The 26596-nt window shown below is 46.2% G+C and overlaps 4 protein-coding genes across 15 annotated transcripts in view; 2 read left to right on the top strand and 2 right to left on the bottom strand.

Annotated features, from left to right (window-relative positions):
• PLA2G7 (phospholipase A2 group VII) overlaps positions 1–14828 on the bottom strand; it is an 18564-nt gene extending 3736 nt beyond the window's left edge. The window contains exons 1-10 of one of the 4 annotated variants that reach the window (XM_021529750.4): positions 8547–8739; positions 7922–8040; positions 5703–5853; positions 5047–5140; positions 4356–4424; positions 3758–3905; positions 2251–2364; positions 1884–1975; positions 1293–1466; positions 110–258 (exon numbers count right to left, since the gene is read on the bottom strand). In XM_021529750.4, the coding sequence (XP_021385425.1) occupies positions 110–258; positions 1293–1466; positions 1884–1975; positions 2251–2364; positions 3758–3905; positions 4356–4424; positions 5047–5140; positions 5703–5853; positions 7922–8040; positions 8547–8613 (1177 nt within the window). In that variant the 5' untranslated portion in view covers positions 8614–8739. Of the gene's footprint in view, positions 1–109; positions 259–1292; positions 1467–1883; positions 1976–2250; positions 2365–3757; positions 3906–4355; positions 4425–5046; positions 5141–5702; positions 5854–7921; positions 8041–8219; positions 8740–14572 lie in introns of those variants that run through there. The other 3 variants (XM_085574439.1, XM_021529749.4, XM_021529748.4) reach the window with 3 other exon arrangements.
• Positions 8764–11892, top strand: IMP3 (IMP U3 small nucleolar ribonucleoprotein 3). The gene has a single exon (XM_031504485.3). It carries the CDS (start codon positions 8843–8845, stop codon positions 9398–9400), a length of 558 nt encoding a protein of 185 aa, XP_031360345.1. The 5' UTR covers positions 8764–8842; the 3' UTR covers positions 9401–11892.
• ANKRD66 (ankyrin repeat domain 66) lies at positions 14345–25432 on the top strand. 9 transcript variants are annotated; one of them, XM_085574441.1, is made up of 7 exons: positions 14345–14466; positions 16070–16149; positions 16272–16359; positions 16461–16563; positions 16877–17037; positions 18367–18595; positions 22938–23359. In XM_085574441.1, the coding sequence occupies exons 4-7, from the start codon at positions 16511–16513 to the stop codon at positions 23116–23118; spliced, it is 624 nt and encodes a 207-aa protein (XP_085430567.1). In that variant the 5' UTR covers positions 14345–14466; positions 16070–16149; positions 16272–16359; positions 16461–16510; the 3' UTR covers positions 23119–23359. The 9 variants fall into 9 exon arrangements, with proteins under 9 accessions (XP_085430567.1, XP_085430570.1, XP_085430569.1 ...); XM_085574444.1 differs by lacking the exon at positions 16070–16149 and having other exon boundaries at positions 16795–17037; positions 22938–25432; XM_085574443.1 differs by lacking the exon at positions 16070–16149.
• Positions 25433–25508: 76 nt separating this feature from the next.
• On the bottom strand, positions 25509–26594 carry LOC110470274 (taste receptor type 2 member 9-like). Its single transcript, XM_021529796.4, has one exon. The coding sequence runs from the start codon at positions 26433–26435 to the stop codon at positions 25509–25511; it is 927 nt and encodes a 308-aa protein (XP_021385471.3). The 5' UTR covers positions 26436–26594.
• Between the last annotated feature and the right edge of the window lie 2 nt (positions 26595–26596).

Consider the following 26596-nt stretch of genomic DNA (forward strand, 5'->3'; position numbering starts at 1 on the left):
CACTGACACACTTATTTTGATCTTGTTTTAAACTGAATGGTTATATAAAAAAGCTTCACAGGAATAAAATATTAGTCAACATCATACTTTGCTGTAAACACATACTTACTCAGATGTTTCTGTAGGAAAGCTAATGAAGCATGATTGCTGATATCAATAGCTTCATTTGGATCTATTTCTCCTTTTAATTTGAAAAATCTTGCAATGATTCCTCCGCTCACAAAGGTGAAATCAGGAAAGCTCTGATGTACTGACCCCCTCCAAAGAGAAAAATTATTATCAGGCTTGTAAGACTACATTAAAATGCCTGATTAAATGATGCACAGACTTCAGTCAGATGTCTTGTGCCATCTTTAAGAGAAGATAAAACAGGTTAATCTCACAAGCAAGATCAGCAGGAAATTCTGCCCTAACCACAGAATGGAGGAAGGTTTGTACATTCTCGCTGTAAGTCACTGTAACTACAACAGCAATAAAGAGTTGGCTTGGCAAAGCATCAAAATCAAGCTGTCTCCTTGCTCAGTGGTGCAGGATAGAGCTGTCCCTCCCCTGGCTGCAGAACTGCCCCCAGAAGGTCGTTTCAAGTGTTAAATGCAGGTGGTGCACAAGGCTTAGCACAAAGCTTGTGCCCTAGGGCAGGAATGCCTTGGGGTGTCTTAAGCTTGGGGTTCCTGGCTGCTTTGAGAGGTCTCTGTTGCTGCTCTAGGGGATGTATGGGTAATTTAAACACAGTAAAAACCTGGGCCATGAGGACAGACAGTCATAGTACCATTTAGGCTGGAAAATACCTTGATTATTTAATCCAACCATTAACCCAGCACTGCCATTCCAACTCTAAACTGTATCCCTCAGTGGGATATGGTTTAGAGCCATATCCCATATCTACATGTCTTTTAAACCATATCCCACATCTACATTTCTTTTAAACACCTTCAGGCCTGATGACTCCCCAGCTTCCCTAAACAGCCTGGCCCAATGCCTAACAACAATTTAAAAATGAAGAAATATTTCCTAATATCCAATTTGAACTGGCCCTTGTATGACTTGAGGACATTTCTTCTTGTTCCCTGGGAGAAGAGCCTGACCTCCCCCCAACCTGGTTCCACCCTTTTGTCAAGGATTTGTAGAGTGAGGAGGTCCCCTTGAGCCTCCTTTTCTCCAGGTAAACATCCCCAGCTCCTCAGACTTGTGCTCTAGGGACTGTCTGTCTATCTGTCTGCAGTTACCTGTAACTGCACAGCTCCAACAAGAGCTTCAACCATGGGTGGAAATGATGGCTCCTGAGCACTTACTTGATAGTGATCATTTTCTTGTTTGTGTCATTGGAGATGAGCTTCCTAATCTTTAAGATGTTCTCAGCCCACTGGAACTTTTCAGAGTTGATAAAAAGCAGCGGTTGCTGAACGCTGTTTTGGTAAATGTCATCACCTACAGGAAGCATCCATACATCGAGGGCAATGCCACACCTGCCAAAAACATCTGGATATTGGCACAGAAGCAGAAAGCTTGGAAGTTGTGGGTATGCTTTGAGTTGCAAGAGACATAGGAAAGAGAATGTCTCTCTGATACTGAACAGGTAAATGAATCATTTTGTTTCATAACTATCTCTACTCTGGGGGAAGAAAATTAGTCCATTATTCCGTATGTTGGTCTCCACTGCCAGGTGCAGCTGGACTGCAGAGTCCCACAGTATCATGATATAATAAGATGCAGCTGTTATGTTCCACCACATCCCCACACTTGGAAAAAGCATGGCTGGAGAAAGCAAGGCATGCCAACACTCTTCTTCAGGAGCCAATTAGCAGCTGGGGGATCCTAAGTAAAGTGCCCTGCTCCAGACCTCTCAAGTGCCAAATGTCTCTGGCCTTGTTTTGCATACTTACCTAAATCTTATTTCTTTGCTGAGACTTTCAATAACTGTAGCACCACCAAAAGAGTGTCCCATCACAGCTATTCTGCTAGTATCAACAGAATCCTGTCAAAAAAATCCAGGTGCTGTAAGAGACTTTCTTTCCAAAACTTACTTTTTCAAAGGGAATAATTTTTTTTAGGCATTAGATCCTACTGAAGTAGGAAGAGCAGCATTTCAGCTGTTATTTTCTATCCAGCTTTGGATGACCTGAGAATATTTTCACAGATCTACACAGTGATCTTCAGAATACTTTACATGAACCAGTTTAGAAATGGAAGGGGAAAATCAGAAGCATTATTAGGTGTTTACCAAAATGCCAGGTGGCACATTGCACTCACCTTTAGGCTGTTCCAGTCAAAGTCTGAATGTAGTACATTCGTTACTTCCTCTCCTGAATTGATTTTAAGAATGAGATTGAGAGCTTTGATACACTCCTGTGCTCTTTGCTGCACCTGGGGAGAAAGAGAGGTTGGGGCAGAGCAGTGGAAGGAATCATCAGACAACTGCCAGGCTTGACAGCTCCTTGGACACAAGACTTACTCTCATAGCTTTCCCCCACTATTCTGAACTGCAGAATGAAGCCATCTGATGAACAACAAGATTGGTTTCTGGTCATGTAGAGAGCTGAAGCTCTTGTGTAGGACCTCTGCACACAGAGGCATTTATCCCTGTAACATGCACCAAAGACCTTCAACTCCTTCATGCTGTCACTCCTTAAGAAAAGGGGTTGGTGGGATGTGCAAAGGCTTAAGTTGCAAAACTCCAAGGAAGGCTGACTCACTGATGCTTCTCGGGCTCACCTGGATGAGCAAATGTCATTCTATCACTTGCCCCGTCACACAATAGCCTTGAAACTGTCTCTACACTGGATAAAACAAACCTAGAAAAAGTGAAGCCCATCCCATTTTTTATATATACTCATCCTTGAAAACTGTAGTGAAGCTGCTGCAAAAAATGGTTTTCATTGTTCCATAAGAACAGTTTTTAACTGGTATGTCAGTAAAAGAAAGCTTCAAGAAGAACCAAGGAATAGTAGCGATCTTGGGAACCACAGTGTGTAGGCAGCCAACAAGATGTCTGTGCATCACTGGATTTCAAATAAATCCCAATCTCCTGCCTTCTCTACTTGGGAAATTTGCAGACAATGGCCTCTGAAGGTTATTTCCAAGCTCAGACATTACACACTGACACTCAGGGGTAAGACATTGTACTCATCCAGGAAATGACTCTTGTACTAGTGTCTGTATGGCCCAGGGAGATAAAGAAAGCACCTCCCTAGCTGAGCTTTCATTAGCTCGAAAAACCACTCCCATATTTTTAAGGTCAAGTGTATGCTTGGAAGAGCTTGTCAGTATGGCCACATTACATCCAACTTGGATACTGCTTATAATAAATTGGAAGTCTGCACTGTTTACATTGCTAAAAAACACCTTCAGGTGTGGTAAGGACTATAAAGCAAACATCCCACTCAGAGCAGCCATGATTCATCATTCCATGGAACAGTAAATGAAAGCTCATGCAAGCCTAAGGCCACACAAACACTTGAGCTCAACTCTGTGTCACTTTTAGGCTGGGCTGGGCAGTAAAAGTGTAAGAGACAGAGAAGAAACAGAAAGTTGAGTGGAACCAGAAGACAAATGACTCAGCTCAAGAGTGCAACGTCAAGAAAAAGCTTTGTTGAGGGAGCAGTTTATGCTCTGAAGAAAGCTGTTGTTGGCTGTTCCACATTCAGGGGCACAGGATTCGATCCATTTTTATCTGCTCCCCTGGCCAAAGGGAGACTCTGCTAGCCCTAAAGACAGCACTCCAGCCACACTTCCCAGAGCACAGAGCCAGCCCAGGCACCTGCTTATGGCGCAAGCAGCGCTCCTCCTCTCCAGTTTTCAGTTTCCTGTAGTAGATCCACTCCTTCTCCATGTTAGGCATAGACTCTTCCTGTGACTCAGAAACAGACCTTCTTTTACAATAATATGTGGCTGAAGCAGATTCATCTCTGTAATACCAAGAGGAGGTTATTTCTGGGTGTGCATTCCATTTGGTTTGAGATGAAGTCAGGAAAAGTTTTAGATTTCACTCATCTGAAGAGATCAGCTATCAACCAGTGCTGCTGCAATTGCAACCCAGTGTACACAGACTTTCTAAAGAATGCAATGATCCCACCAAAACTCCCATCTCCTCTATATTCTTCACCTACTTTATATTCTAACAGTCAGACAAATAGCATATCTGAAGAATGACAAATGATATCTACCCCAAGACTTTTCATTCTGGGGCTTATCTAAACAAAAATCCCTTTGGAGGAGTGTTGAGCTATGGGCAGTGTGGGCAGGGCTGTAAAAGAGATGTTAGTTTTTCTTTTTTAAAAAATCCAGAAGTTCTTCTTTAGAATAAATAACACTCTGTTCAACATGTGAAAGAACTCCAAAATGTGCAGCACACTCACCTGTGTTCCACAGCAGCCACTATAAAGCCCTGAGAAGCCATCTCTATGCAAATAGCAGAATAGATTGTCCTGCAATAAAAACCACACTCTGGTGAGAAGTCAGTCTTTCAATTCCTTTGCTCTTTAAATGCTGACCACACTAGGTATGCACTAGTCTCCACTCAGTATTTATTCTCTTTGAATTTGCTACCCAGCAGAGTAAGATTTCATATGCCAGGCACCAAAGCCTGTTCATAAAACCTTGGTACTCTTTTACTGTCTGTTCAGAAAGGAAAATGCCACTGATTTTTAATAAGTAGCACACACAGCACTTTGCATCTTCAAAGAGCTGTCCAAAAATCAACCAGCTGATCTTCACAACCTCCTCATGGGCTGGTAAATATCTTCACCTCCATCATACAGAGGGAAAACACAAATGGAGTTCTGAGCAACCTGGTCTAGGGGAAGGCATCCCTGCCCACAGCAGAGATTATCTTTAAAGGACCCTTCCAATGCAGGCTGTTCTATTATTCTGTGACCAACCATACACCAACCCTGCTGTTGTTTCAGTGGGAGCATAATGACACATGGAAGCAAATCTTTCAGCTCCACAAGGATCTCACCCCCCTACTGAAAATCTGTTCAGAACCACCCTTGGAGATGCTGTCTCCATAGACAACAAAAACAGTTTGTCAATAAACTGCAAAATTACCGAAAAGCTCCAAGTCCATGGGAAAAAACAAGAAGTGGGTATTTTTCTCCTGGCTTAAAAGCAGCATTTGACTTTGCAGGACAGGTCACTGAACCTAAATAAAAATGGAAGTGTACATCATTATTACTGGAATGAGAGAAAGCATTTGTTCCTGTGGGAGAGATCTACAGCTGACCACTGGTATCAGAGCAATCACCTAAAGATAAGGTTCCAAGACTCATCTTTAAAACAGAAGATAAATATGGATCTGATTCTGAAAATAATTTCTACTTGGCAGAAGATACTTCTCCTCCTCCCATCCACAGCCTGGCACAAGGTCTACATATTTGTTAAATCTTCATAGTCAGGCATTCAGATCTTGCTGATATTCAGACCCTAGGATCTCTCTTTTATATCTTTGCACATTTCCTTGTGAGATTTAAATCACAACACACAGGTACAGCTGACCTAGAGCAAACTGCCCAGACACTCCTATCCAAAGCAAGCAGAGACTGCCTGAGAACTGGGGTCACATTCAGCAGCCTCACTACACAAACCCATCCCACAAAAACACACTTCTTTACTAAAAACTCTTCTTCAGCCCTGCAGCAGTAGCACCCTGCTCATGGAGCATGGAGGTAGCAACAGGCAAGGAATAAAACCAGAATAAGTCTTACCAACATAATAATGGAAAAGCCTTTCTCCTACAACTCGGTACATATTAAGGAAGTCAGAGAGTCCCTGATAGTATTCTTTGTCTGGAATCCATCGTGCCTCTTCGATATCTGTGGCATCATATGCTGGATAATACAGGCGCAAAAAGCTTCCCTGGGATTAGGAAAAATTAAAAAAAAAAAAAAAAAAAGGAATATTGGTATTTATTCATATATGGCAGAGAAAACGGAAGATTAAAACATTTACAGAAAAGATTTTGGTTGCAAGAATGCAGTTCAAGAGAATTATGAGAATGCCATGAGAAAATTATTATCATATACAGAATTTGATGCCAATCCTGTATCACAATCTTCTGAGCCTACAATGAATTTACAGTAACATGACATATACATCATCACAGGTGGAGATACACATCACCTTCCCTAGGTTAGCTTAGGGCTTATTAGAAATGCTTCATTTAATTAAATTATTACAAACACTCACTACCTATTTGCCTGATCCAGCATCTTGCTGGATCTTTTCTCCCGTCTTCTTCACTGGGAATGGTTTGATGACGTGTTTTGTTAAGTTTTATAGGGCTGACTATTAAAGGGGTGACTGAAGATGACCTCAGAGCTGGAGCACCTCTCCGAGCATGACAGGCTGAGAGAGCTGGAGCTTTTCAGCCTGGAGAAAATAAAGGTCTCTAACGTGGCTGTAGTGATCCTGCCTAAACTGAGCAGAGGTTGTCAGCAAAGCTCTTGGGCAGCTGCACAGCAAGGGAGAACTATACATTGATTGCTCTTCCTCCTCATCAAGATGTTCACAAGTCTCTTGTGGTACATCTTTCTAAACACAACTTTGTTAGCCTATGTTTCATCTGACTCTGTTTCTTACCACCAGTTCAAATCTCCTACTGTCTGCACTCCAGGTATCCCAGGAAAGTACCCAAGCTTTCCACACTCAGAGGGACCTTCCATTCCGCCTTGTCAGTCTTTTCCTTCACAGACAGCAGCAGTATACCAATGTACACCACAAAGCAGACTTCCCAGCAGATGAACTGTGTGCAATTTGCATTTTTATTTCCTGGTTTGCAAGGGAATTTGCAAAACCCCACTCAAAATCACTGTCTTGCTTCAGCCGTACTTTTGGTTTAGCAACTTACAATCAGGGCCAAAATAAACATGAGCTTTGAAATAAAGCCTGATTCCTTGAACACTAATTTATCAGTTTACCAAAAGTTTGTTTAAGGAAGCTTGCTTCTATTTACTTATCAAACTTAAATCAACCTTTGACACAGAGACCATTATGGAAAAACTTTCCTCCACACTGGTAGCGGTATTACCTTGATCTCAGAGCAGTCCCTGTGAACCTTCCCAATGGCTACATGATTACTAGAAGGAGGAAGAGGTTCATTACTTATGCCTGAGAGAACTAGAATTGTTCATAATGCTTATGTAAAAAAAACCCACATGCAAAGCTGACTGCAAAAAGAAACTCATCACTTATCTGTGCTATGTAGACTAAGCTCAGTAAAGGAAAACATGTGAACCGTTACAAACTGATCACAAGTTCCACTACATCAGGCTACTCTGCAGAGTAAAACCACGGTATAAATACAGGTGTATTCCCTCAAGGGCAAGAGGATTTGAAATGGAAACTCACAAGGAAGCTCATTACTTGTCTGGTTACTGTCCCTAACAGTAACTATTGTGGCTTCTTACTGTGCTAACTTCTTGCCAAACTGACATCCTGTTCATCTTCAGTGAGATAAAATCTCAAGAAGACATCTCATCTTTTACTCTGCAGCTGAAATACTGCATAGGCTAATCTCCCAACCCTGCCAAATTCAGTTGGGATCTTTCTGATGAGAACAGCCACAGAAACAGAGACTGTGTGTGGAGTCTCCGCAGGAGCCCGGCACAGGAGAGAGCAGTGGGGTGGGTGGGAAGAACCCCTTGGGTCCCAGGAGAACACAGTTTCTCTGCAGCATCTTGTGTAGGAGAGTCAGAAAGGCAAGGACATTAGAAGAGGGAGGAATTGGCCATGGAAAAGGCTTGCAGGTTACATCCATATGGTAAACACCCAGTTTACATCCTACACCAGGACAGCGAGGATCAAAAGCTCAGCTGTGAGTGTCAGCATAGAGTACACAAGCAAGACCTTCTGCTTTAAAACTGCAGCCAGTTGTTTCATTAATATTGTGGCTTAAATCCAAAGGAGAAAGAGTAGAAAGCTTTACCTCAACTGCATTTTCTGTCATCAGGTCTGTACATCCAACCGAGTGTGGTCCCTTTCCTTCAGGGATCCTGTAAAACTTCTCAGTGCTGCTGGTGCTCGACATTTCCATTGGTGCCTTCACTGACAAACATGGGGAAAAACACAAAGCAAATCAAGAGACCACCATGGCCTCTGTGACCAGACCACCCACACTGAAACAAATCCAGCACGCTGAAAATCTAGAATTAGGAAAGTCAAGATAGAGCCAATACCAAAGTCTGCTTTTGAGAAACAAAAAAATCCCGAATTGTCAATCTGACCTGTTCTACTGGGGATTTTCCTTGTTGTATCCTGAATCCCAAGGAGCAGACAACACCGTGCACTTACAGAAAAGTGGGATGAAACCTTTGGCTGGTGAGGCCGCGGCGGCACTCGGGAGATCTGCGGCGCTACGAACCGCACAGAGAGAGGATTCTGCTGCTCCTCAAGGAAAACCGGCCTGTGCATCAGGGAGAGTGGGATGTCACGGAGAAACACAACGCCGCTGCCATTTTTCCAGCAGGAATGACGAATGCCAGGCTCGGCCCCTGGCGAGACAAGGTCAGGCTGCCCGTGCCGGAGCGGGTGTCGGGACGATGTGGCCGTACCTGGGTTGACCCCTCCGCGCCGGGCTGGCCCCGGCGATGCGCAGCGCGCGGGGGGAAGCAGCCGCATCCCAAGCTGGGCTCTATTTGCCGCCTTCTCCTTGGGGAAGGAGACACGGAGCCATCCTGCTCCCGGCGCCCCGCTGCCCGGCCGGGCTCCCCCGGGGCGGGCCTGCCGAGGAAGCACCCCCGGGGCGGGGCTCGGCTGCTCCTCCCCGGAAAAGCCGCGGCCCGGCGGCCGCCCCGCCCCGGAAAGGTCCCTCTCCGGCAGCGGCGCGGCGGATCCCGGTCCCGCCAAGATGGTGCGGAAACTGAAGTACCACGAGCAGAAGCTGCTGCGGCGGCTGGACCTGGTGAACTGGGAGGCGTCGGGCGGGAACTTGGCGGAGGTGCGGGCGCTGCGGCGGTACCGGGTGGGCCGGCGGGAGGACTACGTGCAGTACAAGGCGCTGGCCCGCGCCGTGCGCGCCCTGGCCCGGCGGCTCCGCGACCTGGGCCCGGCCAGCGCCGCCTTCCGCGCCCGCTGCGCCGCCGCGCTGCTGGAGAAGCTGCACGGGCTGGGGCTGGTGAACAGCCGGCAGTCGCTGGCCGTCTGCGAGAGCCTCTCGGCCGCCGCCTTCTGCCGCCGGCGCCTGCCCTGCCTGCTGGTGAAGCTGCGCATGGCGCAGAACCTGCGCCACGCCGTCACCTTCGTGGAGCAGGGGCACGTCCGCGTGGGGCCCGAGGTGGTGACGGACCCCGCGCTCCTCGTGCCCCGCGCTGTCGAGGACTTCATCACCTGGGTGGACGCGTCGCGCCTGCGGCAGAAGGTGCTCGACTACAACCAGGAGCGCGACGACTTCGACCTGGCCGCCTAGGGCTGCTGCCCTGCCTCACGGGACACGCACACCCATAAGATCACGGCGGTGCCACCACGGGATATGCACACAAAAGGAAACTGTGTTTCCAGGGTCGTATTGACCTGCTGCTGGTTCCCTTTTGCAGCTAATGGTTCCATTCATCCATGCATTAGGAACTACCTTTACACATCCACTGCTTTGAGAATGCATCCAGTGGCCCAGCTCCATCATCGTCCCTGGCATTCCTAGTTTCACCGTCAGCCCAGCAGCTCAGCTCCATCATCATCCTCAACGTGCCCAGCTCCATCATCATTCCTGGCATGCTGTCCTTGTTTAGGGCAAATTTTCCTTCTCTCTTGCTTCACTCTCAGATCTAGTTTTAAAGGTGCAGAACTTATTTCTGGGCTAAAGAGACAGATGGGGGTACCAGCATGATGAAGTCACCTCAGGACACATGCTCAGCTCCATCATCATCCCCAGCCCAGCTCCCTCATCCTTAAAAGTGCATCTCCATCATCCTTTGGAATGTGCTTGGAAAAGTTGCTGTCCAGTTGCAGGAGAGGATTTAGGTCAGGCTTACGTGCTTGGCAGTTTAATAGCAGCTGCTGGAAGGGGTTTTAACCCAAGCCAAGTGTCTGTTTTAAGACTGAATTTAGCTGCTTCGCTGCTCTTTTTCCAAGAGGTTGTCCTGGTTTCTCCTTCAGCTGTTGAATGCACAGAAATCAGTTACTTCTGGAAGGGTTATCTCTTTATATCAAGGAATAAGGAGGGAATGTGGGGATTTCTGGGGGTCAGCAGTAAACAAGAAGGCCAAATACCCGGTTTCTGGAACTGTTGAAAGTTTTAGCCAAAAAACGGAATTAAAAACAAAACAAAAAACTTTATTGTCATGTGAAGTTGTAAAGGGAAGTTTGATGCTTTGAGTTGTGTCTTTCTTGTGTGGGGTTCCAGATGAGTACTAGACATAATTTATGGACCAGGATCTAACTGAGGAGGTATTGGAGCAGAAGCTGATCTAACCATAACTGCAGATTTGGGGGAACTTTTGCATTTAGCATATTAGCCAGGGGCCATTGGAAATTTGTTCCCTTTTGATAAAAAAAGCAGAAGAAAATAAAACTCTTGGATTGTTTAGTTTGTGAAGAAATGTGTGGACTGCTTTATGATATAACTTCTCTGAGTTTATTCTGATTTTTAAGCCCTGTTTGCCACCTTTCTGAACTTTTTAAAAGTTTTTATGTAACTTACTTAAGTCTGGTTTTGTTTTATTTTATTAGCTAGAAGGCTATTACTGAGTTGTAACATGTTTATCCTAGGAATGCTCTCTTTTCCTTACCTGGGGCTATGAAAGGATTTGGCAGTAGGTTTAGGAGCAGAGCTGTGACTGTCCATCCCAAATCCAAAGAGCCGGAGTGCAGCTACTGTCAAAGCTCTGGATGTGGATGCCTTTGTGGCTTTTTTGAACAGAAAAAGTTCCGGTGAGATTTATTTTGGAAGTATTGCATGCCCACAATCTGTCACCAAATATTATGTCATGTTTTTATAGGGCAAACAGAATATTTACATTTCTTCCCAATCTCATAAGCCAGCTGTATTAAGCAGAACAATTACTAAAGCAATAATAGATATTAAGAAAAGGACACTTAACAGGTGGATAAACCGTTTGCCTACTGCTGCTGTTTATGCTTCAGTTTATTTCAGTAATCATACCTCAACAACATCTTAACCTTTTTCTTAGAGTGTGCATCTTGCTTATGGTAAGAAATGCAAATTGAAAAAAAGTTTCACACCTTTTAAACACCTTCCCAGCTTCCCTTTCCTCTAGATCAATGCCATTATTTCTTGGGAAAATTAGAAGGTGCTTTATTCAGGTGCAGGTTAAAATAGTGCTTCTGCTGTGCTTTACTCTTTTGGGGGAATTTAATTAACAGCACAGTGACTGTGCAGGGCATTTTACTACTGAGATGCTAAACTCCCACTCTACCCAGTGTGTCCAACCCTTGGAGGAAGTGCAGAAAAGGAAATAAACCTCCAGCCTGTCAGCCTCTGCAGTTTACATCATCAGCCCATTCCTTTTGTATGAAACAACTTTTTATCATTCATCTGTGCACCTTCAGTGTGCTGCCACACCTTCAGCATCTGTAGCAGAAGAGAAATAACCCTGTAGACTGTTAAGCAGTGGGAATTGATTTCCCTAGAAATAAGTGGGTTAACAGCATCCATCACCCCTGCTCTCCTTCTGTGGTACTGGAAATCAATCCTTATGTTCTCTGAAGAATCAGGCTGTGTGTTTGTATGTCTGTGTGTTTTAAGTCTGGAACTTCTTAACTGTGCTGGTTGTGCAGTAGCTGAGACCTGAAATGAGTGTCCCGCTCCTCGATTTTTAGCAGCTGGCGTACTCACACGTCCCTGACCAGAGCTGCGTCAGTTTCAAGTACAATAAACAGATAAAATGGAAGTTCCAGCAGCACAGCCACATTCCTGCTGGTGATTACAACCAAATGATGAAATGATGGCCTCCTTGTGTTCCATGGTGCTTTTGCCTTTAGTTCCTGGGTTTGGGTTTGTTTTCCAGAGCTGACGTGCTCTGGCTGCTGCGGGGTGCTTCCTGCAGCAGTTCTGGGGATTGAAGAGGCACAGGAAGTAGCTCCGGCAGCCTTTCCCAACATTTGGATAAACATGGAGGCTTTTGTTAAATTCCAAGGCTGATCCAATGTCAGTATAAATTGGCACAGCTTCTGTGGGCCTGTGTGAACTTGCACGAGGATACGATCCAACATTGCCCATTTTTGGGCCAGGTCCTTCAAACTCTTCACTCCAGTGCTCTGGGGACTTGCAGCAGGAGAACTTAGGCATGTGAGAGTAACAGGATGGGGTCCTGGGTATCACTGTGCTTCTTCCCTGTACCTTCTGAAGTGGGCTTGATGTTCCTCAGGTGCCCCAACATCTCCATGTGGAAGTTGGTGTTGCAGGACAGAGGATGGTGGTGCTGGTGATGGGGCAGAGTCACTCCATGCCTGACAACACTTGGCCACTGCCACCTCCATATGTGCCTGTCCCAGGAGCTGGGAGGTACCTGCTTCTCCAGAAGGGGAGAACGGGGCTGCAAAAGCCACTGGCAAAGAGCGAGCAGTTTCCAGGCAGGAGCTGTCACTTGGATAGTGGGCAGCAAGAAAGGAGGTTTTACTAGGGTCTTTGGTTTTATGTTTGAGGGGGTTATTTTTTTCTCTGTTTTCCCTTTTATTTTTTCTCCTGACCTTGGCTTTCCCTTTATTTGAAGGCTGCCAAAGCAGGGAAGCTGAGGCTGAGGAATGTGGGGGAGCTGACAGAAGGAGTCCTTCACACTGACGCCTTTTGTGCTGCAGTGTGTAAAAGACTGAGGCTGTCACTGAAATGCAAATGTGTGGCTTTTCACTGATTTAAGCTCCATTTTTTTTTTCCCAGTAAACAAGCGTTTTAAAGGCTGCTTCCATCTGACATTTTGCTGTGGCTTAGTGCTGACCTCAGTCAGTCACTGACAGCACATCACCATGAGCCTTGGGGCTGAGGAAGGATGGTACATCCCCTCTCAAGATGGGAAATGGAATGGAGACTGAAAGAGACAAAGGTGGAACTGGGCAATTTCCAAGTTTTTGGGTGATGGTCCTATATCCTGGGCTAGGCCAGGGCCTCCTAGCCTTGCTAAAGGGCACTTCCTCATGCTTATCCCTGCAGCACTCCCCAGTAAGAAATTCCGTAGCAGATGGAAGTGTCACTGTCCCCTTTTTGATCTCTGAATAATTTTTTATATATATCCCCTGACAGATCTGACCCTGGAGATTGAACCGAAGAGCCATTTCTCATCACCAGGGAATGGGATCACCATAGTCCCCATCCCAGAAGCCAAAACATTTCAATATTCATTGGGTCTGGGGGATTATTATCTTGAGAGTTATGTCAACATTTATGTGAGAGCCCCAGCTCTTGTCCCTGCTTTTAAATACACCATTTTAGGCAGGGAAGCATATTTTCTGACCCACTGCTTGCTGCTTTGGGCCTGCAGCAGGACTTTGTAGTGGGAAACCTGCCTGCTGGGAACCAGCCCCTCTCACTTCTCTGCAAGCGTAACAGTCTCTTCCTCCCTTGTATCAGCTGATTTTTAAGAGAGAAAGTATTTCACTCCCAGCAGGCAGAGAAAGGGGAGGCCACCCATTAATGAGAGACAGAGATCTGAGCATGTCCCATTCCTCCTGGAGCTGCTGTTAGGGGATCCCATATGTCCCCAGCAGGGTGTCACCACAGTTTGATCCCACATGTCCCCAGCAGTAAATCACCACAGTTTCTGGGCTGCTGTGAACATGTCAGTGGGGTTGGTGAGTGCAAGCCCAGGCAGCACCACCACCCCTGATCCCTACCCAGAGGAGCCACGCTGTAGCTCCTGGAGAGGCTGGGATGGCTGTGTCACAGGGTAAAGTACAGGCAGGCTGTCCTGGTGGGTCCGTGTGGCTGACCTGGCTGTCCTCAACTTGTCCCTTGTACCATAGCTTGGGCTTGAAACACACCAGGGGAGCCACATCCTAAAACCACCCTCTCTCCACACCATCACCAAGAGCAGCTGGGGCGCAGGGTCCTGTGCACATATGGGGGATGCTGGGTTTGGAGAAAGTGAATGCCATGCTGGAAGAGCACTCAAACCTCCTACACCTTGTCTCTCTCAGCTTCCCAGAAGACTACAGGTGGGGAAGGAACGCTGGAAGTCACCGATCCGAACCCGTGCTCAAAGCAGGGCACACATGGGGATGCCTCAGCTCTGCATGTCGCAGTGCTGGACACTTGAAGCACAGTTTAATCACCCGCTGTGAGTTATATTTCCCTCTTTCATCCAGTGGGAGTTTCCCCACTCTGGACACAGCCGTGTCGGGAGGTGGGTTACCCGGAGTGAATCCCACCCTTCCGCAGGGATTTGGGGGCGGATAAGGGGCTGGAAGGAAGGAAGGAAGGAAGGAACGAACGAAGGAACGAAGGAACGAAGGAACGAAGGAAGCCGAGGAGCGCGATCCCTCGAGGGCTGGGGACAGCGAGTGGGAGCAGTGAAGCTGCGGGAGGTGCTGCGCAGAAATTACTCAACTCCTTAAAATTCCCCTCACGTCGCCATTGCTCCTCCCGTGCTCCCCCCAGCTGCTTTTTTTCTCTTCGCAGGCCCTGGCGTACCTGTTGGCGGTGTCCCGGCCGCCCCCGCTGCCGTCCCGCTGTCCAGAGGAGCGGGCTGTCCCCGCCGGCCGCCCGCGGCCCTCCGCGGCCGGGCCAGCAGCGCCGGCTCCTCCGGGGGCCGCCTCTGCCGCAGGCACCGCGACTGCCGGGCTCTCCCCGAGGGGGAGGGACCAAACTTTGCCTTAGTTTCCACCGGAGACAATCTTGTTGGGAGAAATCCTCCCCTGGGCCTGGAAAACATGCCCAACGCAGCCTGCGCCTCCCCGCGGAGCCGCGGCCGCCGGCGCTGGGCCGTGCCCGGTGAGGAGGGACAGGGACAGGGACAGGGGCAGGGACAGGGACAGAGGGGACAGGGACAGGGACAGAGGGAACAGAGACAGGGACAGGGACAGAGGGGACAGGGACAGGGACAGAGGGAACAGAGACAGGGACAGGGACAGAGGGGACAGGGACAGGGACAGGGACAGGGACAGGGACAGGGGCAGGGACAGAGGGGACAGGGACAGAGGGGACAGGGACAGAGGGGACAGGGACAGGGACAGGGGCAGGGACAGAGGGGACAGGGACAGAGACAGGGACAGGGACAGAGGGAACAGAGACAGGGACAGAGGGGACAGGGGCAGGGACAGGCAGGGACAGGGACAGAGGGGACAGGGACAGGGACAGGGACAGGGACAGAGGGGACAGGGACAGAGGGAACAGAGACAGGGACAGGGACAGGGACAGAGGGAACAGGGACAGGGACAGGGACAGGGACAGGGACAGGGACAGGGACGTGTGGGGGCTCCTCTGTGAGTTCGGCGCCTCCCGGCTGGGGCTGGGTCAGGCACAGGAACCCCACGAGGAAATTCCCCCGGATGATTGCAACACCCCGTGGAGGAGCTGCAATGCCCGTGGCCGGGCGAGCAGCGGGGGATGGCGCTTTGGCTCAAGGTTGTGCTGTAAAAATACCTATCTTTTCCTCTGTCCTGATGAGAAGGGGATAACCACAGTCTAGGGAGGCAATTCCCCCTTTTGGGGTGGCTGAAGGGGGATTTAGCACAGGTCCCTACTTGCGGGGCAGATCTGTGCTCACCCCGCTTTGCATAGTCCTGGCATTTGCCCCCTCAGTAATGCTGAATTCAGGGAATTCACCTGAAAAACAATAACAAAAGATTAATTTAGCACCAGTAATAAAAGATTAATTTTGTGAGAGATTAACAGCTGTGAAGTGCCCATATGAGCTTCAAGGCCAGCAAAGGGAGGCAGCAGGGGAGGAGGGGAGGTAGAATTTGGCTTGGTTTAAATTGCTTGGACTGTCCCCTTGGAGAGCTGCTGAGCTCCTGCCTCGGGATCAGCAGCTTCCCTTCCCTTTGGGTGTGGGTATGAGCTGAAGCTCATGAGGAAAAGTATAAGAAAGTTGTATGAAAAGGTCCAAGATGTTTTTTTTTCTCCTGTACTTTTGTCCAGCCCTCATTTCAGTGATGGGCTGTATGCATGAAAGTTTGGCATTTTCAGGATAGATTTGATGCTGTTGAAACGTGTTGGAGAACAAGTCAGAAGATCTCTTTTTAATCTAAAGGAACAGATTCTTTAAGGTTAGTGAGAGACAATGAGGAGAAGGAAGCAGTACACAGGTGTCTAGAGTAACAGAGATCCCATGATACTTAGTTGGCTGACTAGGGACTCCAGAATTTAATTTTCTTTTTAATATATTCAGATTTTCCCAGACGTGCAGGAGTCAAACTCAGTAGAAGACAAATATGAGTCTTTCTTTTGGATCTTATCTACACAATCCAACCACCCAGGTGTGAAACAGGCTATGATTCTTAGTTTAAGACTATTCGTCCTTGCCCTATTGTCTCTTTTTATAAGCTTAATTATTATTATCCCTTTTTATCATTTTCAGCAAAGAACATCAGAGGATGCTTGCATAGATGTTTCTGTCATTGCAATAGAATGCCACCAGTAAGAGACCTGCAGCACTGGCAAGGGAGGAGCCAGTTCCCATGGTTAGTGAGCACAACAAACCCATGGCAAATGTTCAATGTGGCTTTAGCTACAAGTCCTTTATATAAAGGACTGCAGTTTGCTGCAGATTTCTGTGTCTACAGACCAAAACTCACCATCACTCTGTGATCACTGGTTTGAAGATAAATTTTTCCCCCCACCCCGACATTCCTTTTTCCTTATTTTTGGACGAATCTTGGTTTCTCACTGTGCCTGTCTCATTTTTAATCCAGGCGCTGCTTGACCTATTAAAGCTGCTGAGAGGAGCTGATACATCAGTGAACACCCACAGAACGACCATCCCTCTGTTACCAGGTGCCTTCCTGAAGAGTGCAGCATGACAGAGCTCCACGAAGCTGTGGCTGTGGGCGACTATGACTGGGTGAAAGAGATTTTGGAGGCAGGGCGCTGTGACCCAAACCAGAAGGATGTTGACTGGCATGACAGGACGCCCCTGCACTGGGCTGCTGCCAAAGGTGAGGGCACCCCCAGCTCTGCTACCTCTGTGAATGGACATCATAAAGGGTGATGCTGATCACCTGTGATTGTATCTAGGCTGGCAAAATCTCAGCTTGTATTTAGTAATATTGTCCCTAATGAGCAAAAAAAGGTTAAATATCCATTTAAATGGGAACTTTGCCTACAAAGTAGTTTATGGGACTGCTGTTGAAGTGATTTTTAGCTTTTTTTTTTTCCATCGCACAACAATTTGCAATTTACATGATGTGCACATAGGGAATGACTGCTTTTCCCCCTTTACTTTTCTAAGAGATGACTCCATGAGTTTATTTCTCATGTACACCTGTGGGAAAGAGCAGGAAGTCAAACCCACTGTATTTACACCAGGTATTTATCAAACCTAATAGAACAAAATAATAACTGTGTTTTTACATTGCTCTTTAATCCCACCTGCTTGAATGAACAATGCAGATCCAGAGCAGTTTGCAGCTCCCATTTGGTCCTTCACCTTCAGAAGTGTCTGGTAAACTCAGATATCCCTTTGTAGCCCAAAAAAGAGATAATGCAACAATAAATAATGTATAATTGTACACTGTATAAAATGGGAAACTGGACCTCTACTTCGCTGTGCTACAGTACTTGATGGGATCTCATGACATGTCTCTGCTCAGAAATCAAGTGTGTGATTTCCTGTTTTACACTTAAGACCATGTTTTTCTTTTGTCCTAATGGATTATTAGGCATTTAAACATCAGCAAAAGGGACTGAGCTACTTAACAAAAAGGATGGCGAGAAGCTGATGAGAAGCCTAGATGTGATTTGGAATAGTCTAGCTCAGTCAAGGCAGTATGAAGTGGTGTAAAAATACCTTTTTTTTTTTTTTTTTTTTTTTGCTTCTTTAAGCAATTCCACTGGCTAGAAAAATGTGATGGTGAATGAAAAAGCTAGTTTCTCTACCTGCTATCCAAAAACCTCTTTGCTTTAGTAAAGCTGTTCACAGGTTTTCCCATTCTTAATATGTAAATTTTATTTTGCAATTGAACTAAAAACAAAAATGAAGCAGTGCAATAGCCAATTGGTCAATGACTAATTGAGATTTGCTGTTCAGAAATTAGAAAGCTTTTTGATATGGCTGTTGTTTTTGTTGTAAATTTCTTCTGGAAACAGTTTAGTTTGGGAGAAAATAACCAGCATTTTCTATTCAGCATCATAGATATGATAAACCAGATAGGTGGGTGAAATCCGTGTCTGAGGGAATTATGACCAGCTGTGTGTGACTGTCTTCTGCATCCTGAAGGTATAAATTCTAAAGTATCTTCTCTCCTGGTTTTGCTGCGCGTTGCCAGGACGGTCGGACCTGGTCAGGCTCCTGGTGGATCACGGTGCCCGGCACTGCCTGCGGAGCGATGTGGGCTGGACCGCGGCTCACTTCGCTGCCGAGGCGGGGAAGCTGCGGGTGCTCCGCGCCCTCCACTCCCTGCACGCTGCTATGGATGCCGCCGACCTCTTCGGAGACACTCCCCGGCGGTTCGCGGAGATCTACGGACACCAGGAGTGCTCCAAATTCCTGGAAAAGTGAGTAGTGGTGGCAGGTCCCGCTGCGGCTGCTGTGAATATTAACCTTACTGCTCCACAGAGGACCAGAACACACTCAGTGTGTTACTTATCTTCCCACCCAAAACCTGCTAAAGCCCTGACACACAAGCTGTAGTGGATGAGCAAACACGGGACTGTCACGGGGAAGCCGTGAGAAGACATTCTTTTATTCCTCTGCCTCCTGCGGTTTCCCTTGGTATGTTTTCAAAATCGTTACTACTTCATGACATCATTGTTTTTGTAAGGATGTTGCAGAGCCGTTATTAAGCAACAGAAATTAAAGCAACAACTGAGAAGTGTTAACCCCTTACAGTGGTGAATAGCAAATACAGGGGTTGAGATGTTCAGGAAAAGCCCTCAGCAGTTTTGTAGGTTTGTATGTATATATATTTATATGTATATCATTTGGCTTTTCTTATAGTAAAAAAAAATAGCCACACTATTTTTTACCTAATCACTGTAAATTAGACCACTTAATAGGATGGTCACATAATACTTCCAAATTTTGGGAAAACCTGTGTTGTTTTAATTGCTTACCGTTAGCACTGTGGCAGCACATGCCATAAGAAATATGCTTTTTAATGGTTCCCAATTACCATTCCTGTTTTTCAGCTGTTGACTCAGCTCATGGGTATTTTCATCCTTGCAAAGGTGTTTCCATGGATCAGGATGCTTTATTGCAGAGCTGTGATGCTTTATTGAGCTGTGTCCCATCCTGGATCTCTCTAAAGGAGTGGGACAGATCACTAGAGGCCAACCAGCTTCTTCAGTGAAAACCACAGTCCTAACACAGCTTTACTTAAATACTGCCCATGAAAGATATTATGTGCCAGACCCTGGAGTGCTGAGAGCTCCCAAAAGTGTTTTCTCCCTGGGTTTTTCTGTGACTTTACAGTCCCATCATCATCCTTCACTGGCATCTCTTTTACCACTTCCACATTCTCAAGACTGCTTTGGTACCATGTATATCCCATATTTTTTTATAGGCATTTAACCAATTCAAAGTCTTTAGTTTGCCAGTGCAGCACATAAACTACAAAGTTTGAAATCAGGCATGGTGACAGGCAAATATCTGAGGAGGCCAGTGCCTTACAAATGCCACTTTTCATTAATCCATATAAACTTTTCTATAGGTACTGCTGTCCTTCTGGTGTACTTCTTCAGCTTAGTTCCTGCTGAAATGTCCCATGTCCACCTTTTATCTTGACACATCTGAGTCCTTCAATAGGAAAAGACAACCAAACTGTGCAAAAATCCCCTGTACAGAGCCCAGAAAACTTTGTGGGAGAGGCACAAGCTCTGGTTTCCAAGCTCTGGCTGTTGGAAGCTCCTGATAGTTTTGCATTTTACCTGCCCACCCAACACAGAATCATAGAATGGTTGGAAGGGACCTTAAGCTCATCTTCTTCTAACCCCTTACCATGGACAGGGACACCTTCCACTAGACCAGATTGCTCAAAGCCCTTTCCAATGTGATGCCAGAATGGGGCATCCAGACCATCTTGGAGCTAAAAGTCTCTTTGGTTTTGGAACTGACATGCTGTAATCTCCCACTGTTTGTCACTTTTCTTCCACACAGATGTATCAGCTCTTCTTACTCTCAGACCTTCAGTTTAAAGGCATTTAGGCAATCAGCAGCTGATAATGAAGCTTTGCAAATTAGATTTCCTTACTACCTAGATAGTGTCTAGGTTGCAAAGCTCAGGTCTGCCAGATCTTTGAGAATGGGGCATTGTCTTCCAGTAGATTCTCTTTATACTCTTCTCAGCTCTTAGCATATTTAATTTCTATATCAGAACAAGTAAATATTATCTAACCTACAGGGTGAAAGTCTGCAGACTTCTGCCCCTGGATGAATAATTTGTAGCAATTACTTGCCTAGTCTATGCTGTATTTTTGTACTAATCTCACCAGTAATTCCTGCCAGGTCTGTAACATTTGCTGTGCCCTGGATGTGCTCCAGAGCCATGGGAGCAAGCTGACAGCAGGGGTAGGGGAATTGCCTTGATGATGCCAAAGGGCAATGCCTGTGGCAGGCAGAGGTGCCTGGGAGAATGATTGACAGGTTGACTGACAGAATGATTGACATCCTGGTCTGAGGTACCTTAGCAACAGCCTGTGGTGACTCAGGTCAGCTGATGAAGGGCTTTCTGAGGTGAATGACTGATTTAAGGTGGAAAACTTGTCTTTCAGAACCACATGCTGGCTTGACTCACTCCACAGCATGGCTCAGCATGGCTGGGAGATCTAATGGCTAGGAAGATGCTTCAAATGTCCAGTCTAGAACATTTTATAACATGCACAAAGCCTGTACAATTACCTCATGGTCATAACCCAGCCTGTGAGCAGCCAAGAGTTTATCACTGAGACACAGGAATACTTCTTAAAACCAGCCACTATAAGTTATGACCACAGTGGATGCTTTCACCCTCATACACTGGCCTCACATCAGCACACTTGGAGTAAACTAGAAAGAACAGTTGTCACTTGTAGTATAATTTCAATTACTGTCTGCTCCATTAGATGTGCAGAAGGAGCCAGAGGTGATGTCCAGGGTCAGGCAGTGCCCAAAGGTACAAGGCAATACTGTGTATGCTGCAGACAGAGAATTAAGACTGTGCTTGCACAAAATGCTGCTCAGCACAGAGCAGCTCTGCCTTCTACTCAGCGGTGTGTGTGGGATATAAATATGAGGAACATTTTGTTACACACCATCCCTGTCAGTTTTGGATATTTGCCTGCCATGCAAAAAGAGAGAAGAGGCAATTTTTAAAACCATCTGAGGGTCTGCACCAATTTCAGGGCTAGTGTGCATATCTACACAGGCATATGGGCATTCAAATGCTTCCTGAATCCAAATTCAGCCCCCTCTAGCACCACATGACCCTTGCATGTGGTTTGTTGGTCCCCAGGTGTTGCCAGCTGCATGGAATGGACCACTGAATTGTGCTGAAGACTGCAGCCACGTGGAAATATTATATGTATCAACATGGAAATATTATTAACATGCAAATATTAGGAATATTCCGCTGCTGAGTATCAGTACCACTCACTGAGGTTTGCATGGACATGCAAAAGTTAGGAAACAGCTGCTTTCAAAACAGCTGCTTCTGAATAGCAAATGCATATTTTGCATTAGATTTGGCCTGCATGAGAAGGGCTTTACTCTTGATGCTATGAGACCTGCCAAGAATGGCACAGAGACCCTCAGCCTGTGTCTGCTGCCAACCTCTCTGCAAAGTGCCAGCTGTTGAAACTGTACCAAAGGGTCCTGCTGTCTAAGACAAGGGCATATATATATTCATGTGTAAATAAATAAATAAATAAATGTTTATATTTAAAAGTTTATAGAAAAAGGTTTCTTGCCCTTGGGAGCAGACACTTAATAGAAGACAATAGGGTAATTCAGTTAGAAGGGACCTACTGCTAGTCCTATGGCCTGACCACTTCAGGACTGACCAGGATTTAGAGCATCTTATGAAGGGCATTTTCCAAATGTCTCTTAAGCACCAGCAGCCATGGGGCATCAACCACCACTCTCAAACATAGGCTTTGTGGAGACCTTACAGCCCCTTTCAGTACCTGAAGAGAGCCTACAAAACAGCTGGAGAGGGACTTTGGACAAGGGCATGGACAAAAGGGAATGGCCTGGGTAGGTAGGATTAGATATATTAGGAATAAATTCTTGACTCTGAGGGTGGTGAGGCCCTGGCACAGGTTGTCCAGAGGAGCTGTGGCTGCCCCATCCCTGGAAGTGTTCAAGGCCAAACTGGACAGGGCTTGGAGAAACCAAGTGTAGAGGAAGATGTTCCTGTCCATGGCAGAAGGTATGGAATGAGATAATGTCTAAGATCCCTTCCAACCCAAAGCATTCTGTGATTCTATGACATAGAAAGCCCATGGCCCATGTGATGAGATCCATCAATATGGAGCTGCTGGCTTTGCTCTGTGCTGTCAGGATTGCACTCATATGACAGAAATACTCTATTATAGAAAAAAAGGATTTTTCCTGATATTGGATGGTGTTTCTGACAGAGATTGCTGAATCCTGAGTGCCTACAAAATCAGAGCCCAGCAGGAGGAAGAAAGACTTTGTCTTCTGGGCAAGATTTACACATGGAATGTCCATGTCTGGATCCAGGCAGTGCTGGGGCTCAGGGGGGTCCCTGAGAGGGGAGGCTGGGGCTGCACCATGCTGGGCACACTGTGGTGTTTCTCAAGTGTTGGTGGCATCAGGGTTTTGACCAGCCCTGACCCTGTGGATGGGCCCCTGTGAACAGAGATGTCTGTGTGCTGTGCTCACTCTTGGTTTCTCTCCCAGAGCAGAGGTGGAGTGCAGGAACTACCGCAGGAAAGCTGAACTGAGAAAAATCCCCTTAGACCAGAGAGATGAAGACTGGGAACTCAAGAAAGAAGAGCTTAAGAAAAATCCACCATGTTTTTGGGAGAAGTGTACAGCCTCTATTCTAAAGAAAAATGTGAAAAAAAAGGGGAAGCAGTAGTGTGCCCTGCCTGTTTGATGCCTCTAGTGCTTGTAATGCAGAACAAAGGCACTGGCAAACTTCAGGTGGATCTGCAGTGTGATATTTGGGTGAATGGAAGAAGAAGAAGGCTACAAGAGTGCATCCTTAGAGATAAACTGTAAACAATCTCCTTAAGAGCTAAAAGTGCTTCAGCCTCTCTGTGTATTTCTATGTATCTGATCTCAAAAATAAAAACAACTGAAGAATATGTTTAAACATACCAATACTCTAAATCACTGCAATGGCAGCAGTTACCCATATTATCAGGGAAGAATTAGTCTTGATGCTACCTGATTCACAAAAGCATCTTGGACTGTAGTTCTGCTTGCTCTGCTGATGTCTGTGTGGCCTTTGCTTCTTTGCTTCTGTCACTGAGTCAACCAGGAGACTCCAGATGGACTTGCAGCCTCTGGTGATTCCTGTCTCTTTTTTTGGAAGTGGAATGTAGTTGCTTCTTCTGGATGAAGCTGAGATATTAATGTTGAGCTTTCACTGGACACATGGATCCAACAGCCTGAATCTTCCATTCCTGGCCCAGCAAAAGGGAAAATACGCTTCTTCCTTGCTGCTTTCAGACAGTGTGACTGCCAAGGGTATTGGAGCGCTGCCTTTTTTGAGCATTGCCCCCAGGCATTTTTATGTTTCTGCAAGTAGGAGTAGTGTGCAACTGGTGCTGAGCTCTGCTTCTGCTCATCAATGCTTTTCTATGGTGAAAGCATTTTTAACATTTTCACTTCTCAGTCATAAAATTTGGAATGTGACCCAGAGCAGTTTTCCATATCATGTCAGCACTGGGCAGCCACTCTCATTGACTTCTGACATCTCTCATGTGTCAGCTTCCCTGGGCTGGGCATATCCTGCATCTGTCCCCATGGGCTGTGCAGGGCAGCTGTGCTGATGGACACTCTGTCCCTTCCAGTGCCAGCTGAGTGGGGCTGGGCAACAGGACAGGGATTCTGAGCTGGGTGTCACATTCCCAGGGGTTTCAGGGGATGCAAGGAGGGACCCCGGTGTGGTTTGCTGGGGCTGTGGTGTTTTGTGTGGTAACATCTGCAAGGTGCTGGATTTTCCTGCTAAGTCTTGCAGAATATGAGGTTGTGAGGGATGGATGTTGTACTGCATGTAGGGAATAAGATGGATCTTCCAGGGCTTTCCTGTGAAAGTGGTCAGGACTGTCAGGTTAAAGGATGTTCATGAGCAGCAGCAGAGGAAGAAGGGAGGTGTGGCTGTTCCTGTCCTTTCAAGGCCTTTCACAGCGGAGATGTGTCCAGAAGAGATGCTTACGATGTGCCTTTGGATCTGAGCTGGTGGCAGAAGTGACCAGTTCAGGTACTGCTCTGTTCTGCATGTTTCACCTGCTGTGCTGGGGTGGGTTGACCTTAGGGAGCAGCCAGACGCCGACCCAGCTGCTCCTTCACTGTCACCCATAAACAGGGTGAAAGATGGAAAAGCTGATGGATAAAGACAGTGAAATCACTCACCAGTTACTGTCACAGACAAAACAGACTTGATGTGCAGAAAATGAATTTATTTACCTACTGAAAGTACAGTACAATGATGAGAAACAAAAACAAACTAGAACCTGCTGCCTCCACCACCCTTTCATCTGAGGCTAAACTTCACTCCATCATCCCTAGCTCCTCCACCTCCTCCCCCACAGCAGCACAGGGGGAAGGAAAATGAAAGTGCAGTCAGTTCATAGTGAGTTGTCTCCTCCACTCCCTTTTCATGCTGTTCCTGATCCAGAACAAAACTTGTGTGTTTCACTGAGCCAGAGTGCACTGGGAAAAGCCAATCTCATCTCCAGGTCAGGCCAGGAGAGCAGTGACACAGAACAGGCAATCCTGTCCTTGCAGGCAGTGGGCACAGAGGACACGCAGGGCTGGAGTGGGCAGGGAGCTCTGCGTGTTCACACAGAGCTATCAGCCACTGCCAGACAGGGATACAGCCCATAATACACCACACAGCACAGGAAAGGTAAACTAAAATAGAGATAAACCCTGCAGTTAATTTCAGTTGTTTCTATGACAAAATGCCAGAGCATTTGGTGGCCGGTTTGCAGTATCATTATTACCCTTTTACAGCCAGCTCCTGTACCAGGTCCATATAACTTTGTTATTGACAATAATTAAACTCAAAGAATTACCTACATGAAATTATAATTGAAAACATATTATGTAAATCACATTAATTTAGGTCATAGTATTTGAATTATATATTCTTAACATTTGTATCATCTACAATGCTTGGAAAGTTGCATTAGAGATTAAACAATTTGTTTTCTATAATGAAATATTACCATTTTGTATGCACTCCAGATTGTATTAGAGTTCCTAACTCATGCAACCCTTGTGCTTTACACTTCTTTCTCAGGGAAGAATCTTTAGTAGTGTCTTTTCCAGTTTGGGATTGCTGAAAACCAGAATAAAGGAGTGAAGACCCGGAAAAGTGTACTGAAATACTACAATGAGAACTGTCATATAATTTCCCTTCCTTGTGACATAAACCATACTTAAGACCAAACATACAAAGTTGATGCTGTACATCACTAAGAAGGAGAGAATAGATTTCATGGCTTTGATGTGGGCATCCACGCTGAGGCTGTTCATGGAGTTTGTCTGCATGTTGCGCTTGTGTCTCCAGAGAGAAAAGAGAAGGAAAACAGCAGAAAAGATGACTGCCATGAATGAAACAGCATATTCAAAGCCAGCGAAAAAAAAAGAAGGGAAAAAATGTTTATCCATTTTGATAACTGCTGTCCCAAAATTACCTTGTCCAGTGGAATTGCTGTTGTTGCAGTGCGGTTTGGCAGCGATGTCATAGGCAACTATGCCAGCAGTCAAAGCTAAAATCCCTGACCCCAACAAAAGCCAGGGCACCATACTGTCAATTCTTACTTTCAGGTAGATGAAGGACCTGTTCCTGAAATTGGCAATTTTTATACAATAAAAAGCACAAAGACAGGCAGAAAACCACAAGTTGCAATTATCAAAAAAGGCTTGAAACAATATAGTTAGTTGAAGTATGGTTGGAACATAAAGGTAATTGGGATAAATAAATGAAAGGAATTTATATATCCATGTGATGCATAAATAGCAAAACCTAGAGCATCCAAGTAGCAGCAAGATCTTCTCATTAGAGTTCAGAGTTTTCTTTTTGACCCAGGCAATGCAAAGCACACAAATGATGAAAGCATTTATCCACATGCCAGGAAATGCCTCCAGGGAGAGGATGGCCACAGTTGTGACCCCATATGAAGTGCCATTGGATTTCTGTGAAGAGTGACAAGCTTCCATGCTGCGAGCTGGGGAGCAGAGCTGTGCTGGCCAAGGGCGCTGTGGCAGCAGAGCCTGAGGCCGGTCAGTGGCTGCTCTTGTGGAGTGTCAGGGGTGGCAAGAGGAGCTTGACAGAGCTGCTGCTGCTGCTGCTGCTGCTGCTGCTGCTGCTGCTGCTGCTG

This window comes from Lonchura striata, chromosome 3 (genome assembly GCF_050655825.1).
Source record: "Lonchura striata isolate lonStrDom1 chromosome 3, ASM5065582v1, whole genome shotgun sequence".
Taxonomy (NCBI): domain Eukaryota; kingdom Metazoa; phylum Chordata; class Aves; order Passeriformes; family Estrildidae; genus Lonchura; species Lonchura striata.

What these genes read in the sequence shown, in the direction of transcription:
- ANKRD66 (XM_085574441.1), top strand. Translation starts at nt 16,511, where the DNA reads ATGCCACCAGTAAGAGACCTGCAGCACTGGCAAGGGAGGAGCCAGTTC. An exon ending in GGGAGGAGCCAGTTCCCATG is followed by an intron (nt 16,564 to 16,876) that starts GTTAGTGAGCAC and finishes CTCTGTTACCAG; the next exon opens with GTGCCTTCCTGAAGAGTGCA. An exon ending in TGCTCCAAATTCCTGGAAAA is followed by an intron (nt 18,596 to 22,937) that starts GTGAGTAGTGGT and finishes TTTCTCTCCCAG; the next exon opens with AGCAGAGGTGGAGTGCAGGA.
- LOC110470274 (XM_021529796.4), bottom strand. Translation starts at nt 26,435, where the DNA reads ATGGAAGCTTGTCACTCTTCACAGAAATCCAATGGCACTTCATATGGG.
- IMP3 (XM_031504485.3), top strand. Translation starts at nt 8,843, where the DNA reads ATGGTGCGGAAACTGAAGTACCACGAGCAGAAGCTGCTGCGGCGGCTG.